Genomic DNA, 12,986 nt, shown 5'->3' with positions numbered 1-12,986 from the left:
TGAGTCCAGCCGGACAAAAACCCGGCCCAACGCGGGGACGCACCGCAAAAGCGGACGGCCGCGGCGTCCGGAGCAGACGCAAACCCGGCTCAAATCCGGGCCGGGTTTGCGTGGCCGCGGATGGCACGCGGCGTCCTCGCGTGTCCGCCCTGTCCGCGTGGCTGGCCCACTGTCGGTGCCCCGGTCCTATTAAATGTGGACCGGGGAAGGAACTGTCCCTATCCGGTCCCCACTTTCCACTCCGGCCGCACGCGCGAGCTCGAGGCTTCCGCGCCGCCATGGCCCCGAAGCGCGAGTTCGAGCCGTCCGCGAACGACCACGAGGCCGGCAGCAGCCGGCAAGTCGCGCCGCCGGCGTTCGCAATGGGGCCGCCGGCGCCTCCCAGACGCGAGCGGATCTACGTCACCGTAGCGGTGGCGCAAATGTTCCGGGACGCCGGCGTCCCAATGCGCGTGGGGGACGTGCACCTCCCCACGGGCGGCACCTGAGCCCGGATCGGGTTCGGTGCCGCCCATCCCGAGCTCCGGCCGCGCCCGCTACGCCGAGATCCCGGAGGTGCCGCGCTCGGCTGCCGGTGGACCTCCGAGCACGACCCCGCGTACGGCGACGCAAGTCCCAACCGGGACTTGTGGTTCGAGGTGGAGCACGATGCGCGCCGGCGCACATGCTTCACATCCGCGACGGCGCGGCCTCGCGCGCGGCCGAGCACACTCGCTAGGCGGGCTGGCCGCCGCCCGGCGGCCTCTACATCAACGAGCCCGCGCCCCGGCCCAGCCGCGGTCGCAGCCCCGGGAGGAGGAGAACGACCCGGGCTGCGGGCGGCGCTCGCGCCGTCCCGCGAGCGGCAGGACCTCGACGAGCCGGCCAAATGGCCGCACCTCGCCGAGGCGTTGCGCACCTCCGCGTTGGAGGAGGCGGCCGGGAAGGCCCGGGGAGGACGCCCGGGCGGACGCGTGGGCCTTCCTCGAGCCGGCGCGCCGTCGGGAGGAGGCTACGCGTCGGGCGGCGCTCCGGGAGGAGGAGGAGCGCCGGGCCGCGCGCCCGGCGGAGGAGGAGCGCCCGGCCACGCAGGCCGCGGCGGAGGAGGAGCGCCGGCCACGCAGGCCGCGGCGGAGGAGCGAGCTCCGGAGGAGTCCGCGCGGAGGGCACGGCTACGCAGGCCGGCGAGCCCGCCGAACGCGCACTCCGCCTGGGAAAGGGCGCAGTGGGAGCCCTGGCCGGAGTCCCCGGTGCCCTCCGGCGTGTCGAGCCGGAACAGCGCGTCGCCGCCGGGGGGCGTCGTCGTCATCGAGTACTACTGGGGGTAGTACTGCCGGTGGCCATCGTGCTCGCAAACCCTGTCTAGGGTTTCTTTTTTTTTAGTTTAAAACCCATATAGGGCTTTCTTTTGTGTAAAAATTGCCCAAAATAGGGCTAAGTTTAATTAACCACTAGTTTAATGTTATTTTTGGCTGTTTTCCTTTTTTATTTTTATTTTTGTTATTTTAATTACATATGCGGTGCGTCCGCTCGTTGGGCGCAGCGTGCGACCCAAACGGACACGCGGACGCGGGGCGCTGTCCGGGTATCCGTTCGGCCACCCAAACGGCCCAAAACAGATGGCCCAGTACGTCCGTTTGGATCGTCCGGTTGGAGATGCCCTCAGCCCTGAAACAAAGAACGTCCGCGAGCGAGTACGGAAAAGATATCCGCGCGTACGTCCGGTCTCTCCGGAGCGCGTTCCAACCGAGCGCGTGCTCGAGCTCCAGATGCGAGGAGGCAACAACTACGTACGCTGCTGCATGTACAAATCCACCACCTGCCTAGCTAGCTTAGCTAGTGCTGTATGTTTGATGAAATTAGCTAGCTACCACGTGCAAAGTGCATATCAGTTTGTATTTTTTACTTTTAAAACAGAGGTACATATATATCATGAGTATAAGTAGTCGCATATATGAGCGAGTATAGCTACACATACGAGCGAGTACGAGTGCAACCACACAGACGAGCGACTACAGTCACGCATACGAGCAAATACAGTCGAGCAGACGAGCGAGTACAGTCGCCCACACGAGCGATTCAGTCGCGCACTACATGTACAGAAGTACAGTCGCGCACACGAGAAAGTATAGGTACAGAAACACAGGTACAGTAGCGCACACGAGTAAGTACTGAGTAAAGGGAAAAACTGCATCAAATACACTAAAAACAGAAATACTTATCAGTTAAAGCACGAGTATAGTTACGTACACACCACGAGTACAACAATACTAGTATTGGAAGTACGGAAAAAAGTATGCTAAAACCTATCAACATGGGATCTAGTTTTGAAGATCTCGACGCGAGTATCTCAAAAATGAAAACGGTTCGTAAGTCCACGGTTCTCAAAATATTTCATTTTGAAAAAACGAATCTAGAAAATAAAATGAAAAGCCATCTCTCCTCCCTCATCCCCACATTGCGACACGTGGCGAGCAGGGAGACCACTTCCCAGGAATTTTCTAGAACCGGCGCACCACTTGTCGCGTGCGGAGTGAGTTATCTTCCTTTCGCGAAGGTCGGCCTTTTTCTAACGATTTCGAGATGCACTTCATCCATCCGTGCTTGCTTAGCTAGTTAGGTGGTAGCTTAATTTAGCTTTATTATTTTTTAGCATTGGAGATTTATTACGTTGACACAAATGTTACACCTGCTTGTCTTGGTTCGTCTACCTCGATCTCTAGCTTCGTCATGCCGCACGTAGAGATGTTGTATACGTTCGTTAGTTTTGTAACAATTATGTATAAAATTTATAAAGAAATGTTGTAATGTTTACCTGGGCGTTTGCCATAAATTGCTTTGTTGTAATCGCCTATAATTTTTGGTAAAATAGTTGGTGATTTTTATTGTAATTAAATATATAGAAAATGTGTTATTGTTTAACCAATTTTTCATAGTCACGAACACATGTTTTTTGTTGTTATAGCTTTTGGTTTTTTATTGTAATTGTTCTCAATTTTTGTTGTAAACCAACATGTAGAAAAATAGTTGTTAATTATCCACTTTTTATAACATTTACATTTTGAAATTTTGTTGTGAATATTTTGTTGTAATAGTTTTTTTTTGTAAGCGGGGTGAGGATTTTAGATCCGTCGTCGGGTGGTATTTTTGTTGTAAATATTAAGGATGTCGAGCCCAAAGGGAAAGAGAAGGACTACGGGTTGAGTTTTCAAAAACTAGGGAGCAAAACATAAAAGTTACATTACGGTTGATTCTGGATGTCGGATCTTGACCGGACGGAGCGGAGGACAACCCATTTTTTGTCTCTTTTTCAGGCGACCGACGCTCAGCGTCGCCCCAAAAAAAAGGACTACACAAAAAAAAAGGACTACAGGTTACAGACTACAGTACAGTCAAACGTGGGCATGGGCAGCCCAGCCCACGTTTGAATACGCCAATATTAGCAGAAGAGATCAGTTGTTTCCAAAAAAATTCGGGGCAGTGCATACAGCAAGCATGAAAAATTCGGGGCGCTTCGCAGCAGAGACAGTGTGCTTCCAAAAAAGTTGGCTTTCAACGGTTAATGTGACTATGTTTCGCACGGTTTCAGTCTAGAATACAAGCTCATGAGTGAGTTTACAAGTCCACTAAGATTAGGACAGGAAGAAGGCTCAGCACTAGTCCATCCTGCATTTTGCATACAACAGCTTCCATGCATACATAGGGCTAGCTGTTGGTCTATCTGTACTGCTCTGGGAGACGGTACCCTGTCATGACGATCTTGTCTGCAAACATCTTGCCCGTCTTTGGCATGATGTGCCAGTGCATCGTCAGGTTGAAGTCCTTGCCTTTCAAGTTGCTTCCCTGCAAATAAATGCATTGGATTTAAATCAGCCATGCAGGTGGAGATTCAGAGGAATCATCAGATGGAAGTGTTGTGTCCTATGTCGAGTATGCAAAATGAACTTGTGAACATGTAAGTATAACATACGTTGGCTTAGGTATCCAAAAACTAAAAAGGAGATATTTGCAATCAACTGTGGTCTGGATGTACATTACAGTATTGCACCAGCAAGATCCACGCCATTAAGCATTGAAGTGAATAATGCATGCACCGGTAAACCATTTTAAGCAGAAATAGACATTTCAGTGGATAATCTGTTCAACGTGTCAAGCATTTTATTAACATGGTGGGGTTGGGAATGGGGTACAGTACATGGATCCATGGATTTCTTTTCCCTTAACAAGTATTCCTTGCCTTCAGAATTAAGTCACAATCGCATTAGATGATTTGCATCAAACTAACAGTCAACCAAGGTAAAGTGCTTGCCTGGTCAATAAATCTGTACTTGTTTGTGGTATGGATCAAGAACTTGGCGTGCTCCTTTGAAGGTATAATTCCATCCCAAAGGGAAACCTGTGATATAGACCAAACAGTCATTGCCATTATAACTGGAAGAAGATAACTGGAGTTACACGATATAACTGAAGTAGACTATAGGAAAATGACTCCGTAATTAATACAGAACTAATATCATAATAACTGAAGTAGGTAAAATAGTAGGCCTTCTTTTTGTTAAAGATATCTCATGTATACAACTACATAATATATTCTCATGAATAACACACCAAAAGTTCTTATCACGGTAGAAAACAAACAGCAGCAGGCCATACAATAAATATGTTAGTTTTGTTGATGCAAATCTACAAATGTACTTTTATCAATAACTGATGCTGATTTTGACCAAGCTTACTTCACCTGCCTTTGGTAAAACACATTTCAACTAATTTGGCCAATATGTTCTTCACAGTTCATCTAACTTCAGAATCCCAGAAGAAAATGTAAAATCAGTGGTGCACCCAAAAGCCAACCAGCAGCATACATAAAACTGATCATCATAGCTTACTTCATTCAGGAAGTGTTCAAGTTGTTTCAGGCTGAGTATAGATAGTTTAGCACATCATCATATTTTATTGGAATGTCCAAAATCAATCATCACAATTGAGCATTTGAGCTAAACTTCAGTGAAATTTGGAAGTTTCTGAATTTTAGCTAGCCCCATTGTTGAGTTTTCGTGGGGCAGTAACCAGTACCGACTGATTACCTAGGATTCGAATGAAAAATCTTAGTGTAACTACACAAAGCAAGTTTAGTATAGCCATACAGCAAGTTAAATTCAGCTTCCGAACCCATAAATATATATAGGCATCTACCTATACGCCCGTTACATGATGAAGAGGAGAACAAGGAGGTTATTTGCTACTACTGCAAGCGACAGAGGTACATGCCAATTGACTGGAACTGTTGGTCTGTTGGCCAACAGCAGCTTTGTGTCATGACTACTCAGTTGTTGTAACTTGCAAGTTTGCATTAAGTATATGAGTACACATACTAGCCCACACAATCATTTGGGTAACTATACTTTGGGTTCATTGATCTAATCTACTAAACTATCTTTATCAAGATTTTGACCAAGCTTATTTCACCTAGCTCTGATAGGAAACATTTAAAATTAATTTGGCGAACTTCAGCATCTCTGCAGTTTATACTTCATTTATAAACATATGGCTGCTACAACTTTAGTTTATCTAAGTCTCGAATTCAAGCAGATGGCAAATCTGTGGTGCAATAAAAAGGCAGTCATCTATAAGCAAAACTGGTAGTCTTGGTTTCTTTAGTAAGGATATTTCAATTGGTTTGAGGCTAACATTTAGATAAATTAACCCATCATGATACTATGTAGTAGAGTGCTTCAAAATGAAACATCAGAATTGTTGATAAGCATGAACAAAAATAAGCTAAACTATGCCGAATTCGACTGATTTTGAATTTTCTGGACTGGTCATAACCAGTACTACCACCACTGGCTGGTTATCAGTAACTAGGCCCAAATTGAACAGAAGAAAACTATTAGTTCGTACCTCTCCTACTGTATAATTGAACAAGGTTACAATATTTAGTGCAACTCTACAGCTAGTTAAATTCAGTTTCAAAAACCATCAACTATTATATGCATGTACCCTATGCTTGAACTCTACGCTGAACAGAAGTCTAAGAAAGAAGTTAGTTTCGAACACTGAAAGCCACAAATATGTTTCAGCTGTATGGAATTGCAGTACTGTGACGAGCAGAAGCTTTGTGCTCTAACCACCCATTGTTGCAGAGTTGCATTCATGTGAGCACGCATACTGGCCTACAGAATCATACTAGATTACTGGTGCCACCACAACATGGTTGTTGTGGGCACCGAGAACAGAAATAAATTATCTTGGTTTCATTATAACTGGGCAAGTTTTCCTCAGCAGGACTTACCACTTTCCTAAAGGTGCTACTAATAATTTCTTGGTTTGTTTCACCAAGGATAGTTCCAAGTGACCTGAGGCTGAATTTAGACAATTTAGCTCATCATGATACATTCTAGCACAGTGCTTCAAAATGATTCCTCGGAATTGATGATAAACATGCATAGTAAATGAGCTCAACTCGGCCCAATCCGACTGATTTTTAGTTTTGTGGACTGGTGGCAACCACTACCATGAATTGCTGCTGAGCTGTAACTAGGCTCCAAAATGAACAGAAGAAAATTATTAGTTCGGACCTCTACTACTGTATACCTAAACAAGGTAACAAGGTTCAGTGTAACCATACAGCTAGTTAAATTCAGTTTCCAAAACCATCAACTATATAAGCCTCTCTACCCTATGCTTGCACTCTGTTGAACAGAAGACAAAGAAAGAAGTTATGTTCCAACACTGCAAAGCCACAAGTATATGGCACCTGTATGAAATTGCGGCACTGTGACCAGCGAAAGCTTTTTGCCTTAACTACCCATCGCTGCAGATTTGCATTGATGTAAGCATACATGCTGGCCCACACAGTCATATGAGATTACTGGTGCCAACAACATAACATGGTAGTGGTTGGCACTGAAATAAATTTTCCTTGTTATATCATAGGTGGGTAGGTTTTCTTCAGCAGAACTTACCACTTACGTAAAGGTACTACTAATTTAGGTGAACAATCTTAAAACAGAAACATGCGACAGTGTATACAATCTCTCTCCCATGCAGGAGTGATGTTCAAAAGAGTTATCAACATTTCAGCTTTTATACAGAAGGAATAAAATCATGCGTCATATTTGAAAACATACACTACGATTCAAGAACAATCATCGATAAACTTACTTGATTCAACGCATTTTGTGGAGTCTCGTATTCAGCTGCCACAAAAACAAAAACCTACAACCATTCACAAAAGTAGCAACAAGTGATTTAGCAAATCAGAAGCAGGGAAACATTCTCAGCTTTATCCCAAAATCAAAAGATGAGCATACATTCAAACTTTATTTGCATGTTAGTTTAAGGACCCTAAATCAGAATTTATTTACAGGCAACAAACACCCTTTTAGTTTCCACTGGCACAAGATCATCCAACATCTGAGATAGCTATAAATATAGAGATAATTTTCATTTGCACTTCACCCACTTAAAGAGATACTATTTCTGATGCTTTTACAGACTTGAATTTATTTTCACCTACAGTACAGAAAATTTCACTGTCGTAATGGGGTCATAAGCTGACTTCAGGCCTTCAACCTTATATCCCTATCTAACCTTGCTATCTCGTCGGGGAAAGAAATGCGTTCAACCTCAAGCTCATACCATACTTTCCAGCATGGGCATAGAAACTTTTCTAGAACAGGCATCGCCTCTATTTGATTTCACAACGATGTGAACCAGTGAACATTTAGGGGGAAAGGGATAGTTGTGCCAGCAATACACATTACCTGTTTTGTGTTCCACGTGAAGAGAGACGAAAGGTCGGCCGAGATGTTGAGCGTCATGCTAACCTGAATGGGAACGAACCGTAGAACAAAGTATCTGTCAGAATTTGTCACATCCCAGAAAGGTAATCTCGTGTTGGTTTCGCTACTAATTTCGCGTCAGGAGACAAGGGAATGGGTACCTCGTCGTTGGCGTTGGCCTCTTTCTGGAACCAGTTGATGTTCAGGATCTGCGCAAGTTCAGACAGCACAGACAGATCGCGTGAGTCAGGAGACGAATCGGCGACGAACTAATCGAGTAAGAGTTCCACGGGCAGATCGAGCCGGCCGCGCTCGTAGGGGCGGCGGGCCGAGATCGAGCGCGGCGTCACGGGGACGGTACCTTGACGGAGGCGGTGGGGGTGGGGGAGTTGAAGCTGTCGGAGAAGGAGGCGGCGAAGCACATGGCCGCCAGTATCGTCACCGCGAACGTCGCCACGGCGTTCGCGCGGTGCCCGAACGAATGCATCCTCGCGCCGCAGAGATCGCCGGACCTCGCTGCTGCTTGCGCTGCTGCTCCGCGGCGGCGCCGGCGACTTCCGTTCAGAGTGTGTTTTTTTTTCTCGGGCTACTTTTCTGTTGTGATGTTTGGAGAAAGACGGATGTCCCTCGAGTTGATGTACGGGACCCACACGTCGGCGAGGGTAGTGAATGTGACGTGGCACACGTTGATTGGTCGCAGCACGTCACGGGAATTAAAGATGGCCGAGCTGTGGTTGTACTTTGTTAAAAAAAAACAATAGGCACCGGCCTGTTATCCAGCCCAAGGAAACTACTGTAGATCATATTCGTGAGGGCCTTATAGGCTTGTAGCTGAAAATCTGAATTTGGTAAATATTCCGAAGAGAAAAAAGAATTGGAAAAATGAGCTAGAAATAATTGCAAATCTGTAGTTAGCTGATCTGGAGTGAGCTTATTCCGTTATTCGGTGACGAATGTGTAAGTTACAAAAATCGATACAAGATGGTGAGGAAATTTGGCATCGACGAGTGAATATGGTCCCTTTCCGTTTCCTCGGTGTTCTCTTTTCATATTGCTCGTTCAATATTGGTTTGGGCTCAATTTTCTTAATTATACATGTAAACTATGGACATGAATTCAGTAGTGAGGGGGTGAGATAGCCTTCACTAAGAAATGACAGCGAGCTAGAACACCGTGGCACGAATATGGCTGCAAAGCACGAATTGGTAGCCTAACGGTATGCTTCCAAATCTAGCGAAACCTGAGCATGTTAGTGACACTAGCTGTCTTTTATGTGCCGAGAATGAAACTGTGGAACATCTATGCTTTAGCTCTGATGTTTTATAGCTAATTCCGGGTGGTATTTTTGACATTGTTAAAGCAATCGTTGGTGGTAGTTATAACAATGTGCAGAGATTGTGGGTAAGTAACAAGGGAAAATGTGCTATTAATATGATTTCTTCTGTTGTTATGTGGAATGCTTGGAAAATGCCGACGTAACTATTTCTTAGGAGACTAATATGGAGTAATGTTTAGATGGTGTGGAATAGGGTAGCTCAACTTCTCAGGAAATGGAATCCTTGTGCTCTCCCGAGGTAAAGTTGAAGTTGGAAGAATGGGTCCTGGAGTTGGACAAAGAAACCCCAAAGAAACTCCCATGCTATATTTTTTTCCATGAATGCTCCTGTCGCACAGCTTGTATAGTTATTGTTGCGTGCATGTCTGGTCTTTGTATTATCGTAGACTAACTTGTCAATGTTATTTTTCCTAGGGATTGATCATGCAAACCGCTTATTAGAACATCCAACATTAACACCGGGGACGCTAGGGAAGGTTGGAATCTGAGTTCTTGGTTGGTAATTTTGGTAGTTTACTTTCGTTATTATCTATAACCTATATGCATTGTTCCTTATACAAGAGATGAACACATAGAATCCTGCCATAGCAATGCCATTCACGCTTTACTATGTTTCTGTCTATTTGATATGCTTGTCTTGGAGCAACTGCGGAGGTGATTTGAACCTGACATTTGGCATTATAGTTATATTCATTAGCTACTCTAAATCTGAATATATGAAATTCTTATCTCATGCAAAGCAACATCTAGTTGGTTTTAATCTGATATCTGGTAAATATTAGCTTATTCATTTGGCAGCTCAAGTTTTTTGTTATTTGAAACCATCTGATTTGGTCTTAAATGTGATATCTAAACACATACTAAGGACAATGGAGCAGAAGGATTAGCATTTCACCTGATGGATGGACCTGAAATGACAGGCATGTCGACCACGACTAGTACACGAAGAGAAGAACCTGCAGCGAGCCGAGTATGTGCTTAGTACATGTATCATATCTTATCTTGTGCTTATTTCGCTACATGTTGTTATCCGATCTCTACATTGCATAATACATGTTTGAATAGTTAATTGTTGTAACTATGTTTGCAATATTACCGAATGCGATTGTAATGAAGCAGTCATCATTAGAAGATAGTCGCCAAAAAAGGATCTGTAGCGACACTGATCAACATTATGATGTAAGTATGTGCTTAGTACAAGTTCCATACATTGTCTTGTGCTTATTTATACAACTTTTTATTATCTTATATCTACATTGCATAATACATGTTTGAATAGTTCACTGTTGTAACTATGTTTGCAATATTATTAGAATGCGATTGTAATGAAGAAGTCCTTAGTAGAACATAGAGGGCACAAAAGGTTTCGTGGTGACCCTATGCAACGATATAATGTAAGTACGTAGCTTAGTACTTGTGACTATCTCATATCGATAATGCTTAATACATGTTATCATAGTTCATCGTTTAACTCTTTTTGCATTGTTATCAGAATGCAATTGTGATGAAGCAATCTTCATCAGTAGAGAGACCCACAAAAAGTTTTGATCTTTCTTCTGATGCATCCTCTCATAGCCGTCAACCTAGACCATTCCTTTTATCAAACAGTAAATATCTCAAGGTTGTACTGTATGAAAGACATGGGGTTGCTGCTTTAAGATCTATATCTGATATGTTGACAAAGAGTACACAAGATTCAATCAAGGCGATTGCCAAATATCAGCGTGTTATTGATGATGCTAATAGAAGCCCTTCATGATTATATGTAATTTTTTATTTGGGCACATTAATTGCTTTGTAATTTTCTAGTTATTTTATTCGTGTATGTAATTGTGTATATCATTGATATAAGATTTTAGGCTCATAAAATTTAATGTGCCTTCTCATAAGCCTAACTTGGTTGGCCGAGAATGCAAGTTGACTAGTCAAACGACTAGGGTCCTACAACTTACTAGGCCTGCCCACTTACTGTAGTGTGGGACCCACTTTTATTGGGCCAACCCATTTACTTATTGGGCCAGCCCAATTGCTTTAAGGTGGCCCCCACTCACTAACTGGGCCGGCCAGGTATAAGTTACAACTCTAAAGGCAATCAGTTATTTTATATTATTGTTCCAAATCTCAATGTTTAACTCATAATTCTGAACTTAAATATTAACAATTCTTTCCATTTTATAAATCAAATAACTTCCATATGTACACTCCATCAAATTTCAGAGGGATGCTAAGGTAGCAACGGTGCACCAACTTCCAGCAATCCAGGGTAAGTACATGATTCAGGTTTTCCTCAGCTGCAAACTTTGTAATATTATATTTTGACCTCTAAGTAGTATTTCTCATGTCCTTTTTATTTTTTATCATCTGTTCTCTTCCAATTTTCCTATCTCTCTTCTACAGATTAAGTGACTGAAAATAAAGTATTTGCTATATACTATAGACTTTAAGCATCTTAAATTTATGTTGAATATGTGTCAGCATACAAAAATTAATTTTCTCATCATTGTAGATTATCTTTGTCTAAATAATGTGGTCCATTTCCAGGTACGAGTAATAGTAGTACTACATGAAAGTTATAAATTATGTATACTATTTTTGCTTTCAAGTTATTTTGTGGCACAAATTAATCTAATTTACACCATGTGATTCCTGGCGACCTTGCGGCAAACAAGATTAAACCTCATAAAACATCTGGCCTCAAGAATGTCAAGTCATGTTTTCTTTGATTTTCTCTGTTTGTATAAGCTCATGCTTCTTAAATTTACCTGCATGTCATGGCCCAAAGATTTGCTTCATTTTCTCTCTAATATCTATCCTTCATAAAAATATCTAAGCTCTGTGCGTGATGCCTTGTCATATTGCGTTGTTCTGAAGTGCTTATGGTAGTCTAGCAGGAACAAGCGGTTGCTCGACAAACTCCAAGTGGTGGCGAAAGGAGGAGCTTGCTTCCTGAATGTGGGGGCATATTACACAGTCATCTATGGCTTCTATGAGGAAGTGAAGTACATAAGGCATGTAGTCACAAGACAAATGTTATGCTTAGTGTATTGACATAAAACTCCATTATTGTTGCGTTGTGCAAAGCCAGGGTAATGGACAAGACATAGTTGTTTGACCGGATAACATCATAGTGACAAGACATAGTTGTTTGACCGGATAAAGTCATATAGTGGCATGATCCATGGATATTCCACCTCCATACGGGTAAATTGTTTAATGACAAGTAAGTCTCTTTTACCAATTAGGCAATTACGGTTATACAGATGCAAGGAAGTTTTGGTTTATGGAAGTAGGTTAACAGTCAATAGTTGAACTCATTTCCGCCCACTCTAGACTGGTTTGTATACCTGTTCAATACTTGGAAGGTATAATGCATACAAAAAAAACATTTATGAATTCCAGGGAACACCTTATGGAGTGTGCACACTATTTTCTCAAGTTTGTCGCTGCTCCAACACGTACAGACTGGAATAAAACTATCGTAACCTGAAAATACTCTGATATTTCCACATGTTCATTCATATTCCAAATATAGATAACTGATCTTATACGAGGATATTATGAACTATTGCCGGTCACATGCTCTCCTCCTCGGACATAGTAATTACTTACTTTTATTAGTATTAATTGGAAAATGCATCTAATGTGATCCTGAACCTCCTAGATAGCTACATTTCCTGGAGGTCCATCCCCAGTTTTCCTGGAAAACAAAAAGATTCCCAATTTCCTGTTACAATTGTATGCCCTTGTCACTATCCTTGTGATGCTGTTAAAATAGATATTTATGGTTTGTTTTTGTTCTCGTTCCTTTTTTTTGTTGCAGATCGTAGGCTCATTATATTGATATGAAGATTCAAGTCAAATGTCCAATTCATTTGTATAGTGGCTTA

General features: G+C 43.1%; 1 protein-coding gene across 1 annotated transcript; it reads right to left on the bottom strand.

Moving 5' to 3' along the window:
* Positions 1-3,529: 3,529 nt before the first annotated feature.
* Positions 3,530-8,294, bottom strand: LOC124652749 (signal peptidase complex subunit 3B-like). The gene is made up of 6 exons (XM_047191790.1): positions 8,125-8,294; positions 7,925-7,972; positions 7,746-7,808; positions 7,144-7,197; positions 4,289-4,375; positions 3,530-3,822 (listed from the first exon to the last, which is right to left on the bottom strand). The coding sequence occupies exons 1-6, from the start codon at positions 8,248-8,250 to the stop codon at positions 3,697-3,699; spliced, it is 504 nt and encodes a 167-aa protein (XP_047047746.1). The 5' UTR covers positions 8,251-8,294; the 3' UTR covers positions 3,530-3,696.
* Positions 8,295-12,986: the final 4,692 nt, after the last annotated feature.

This window comes from Lolium rigidum, chromosome 5, assembly GCF_022539505.1.
Source record: "Lolium rigidum isolate FL_2022 chromosome 5, APGP_CSIRO_Lrig_0.1, whole genome shotgun sequence".
NCBI classification, from domain to species: domain Eukaryota; kingdom Viridiplantae; phylum Streptophyta; class Magnoliopsida; order Poales; family Poaceae; genus Lolium; species Lolium rigidum.
Note: the sequence above shows the minus strand (reverse complement) of the source record. Positions and strands in the feature narration are given on the sequence as shown.

Bases quoted from the DNA above. Each gene is read 5' to 3' on its own strand.
- LOC124652749 (XM_047191790.1), bottom strand. From the start codon at position 8,250: ATGCATTCGTTCGGGCACCGCGCGAACGCCGTGGCGACGTTCGCGGTG. The intron at 7,973-8,124 runs GTACCGTCCCCG...GAACTTGCGCAG, and splicing joins CCCCCACCGCCTCCGTCAAG to ATCCTGAACATCAACTGGTT. The intron at 4,376-7,143 runs GTAAGTTTATCG...TCTATATCACAG, and splicing joins CACAAAATGCGTTGAATCAA to GTTTCCCTTTGGGATGGAAT.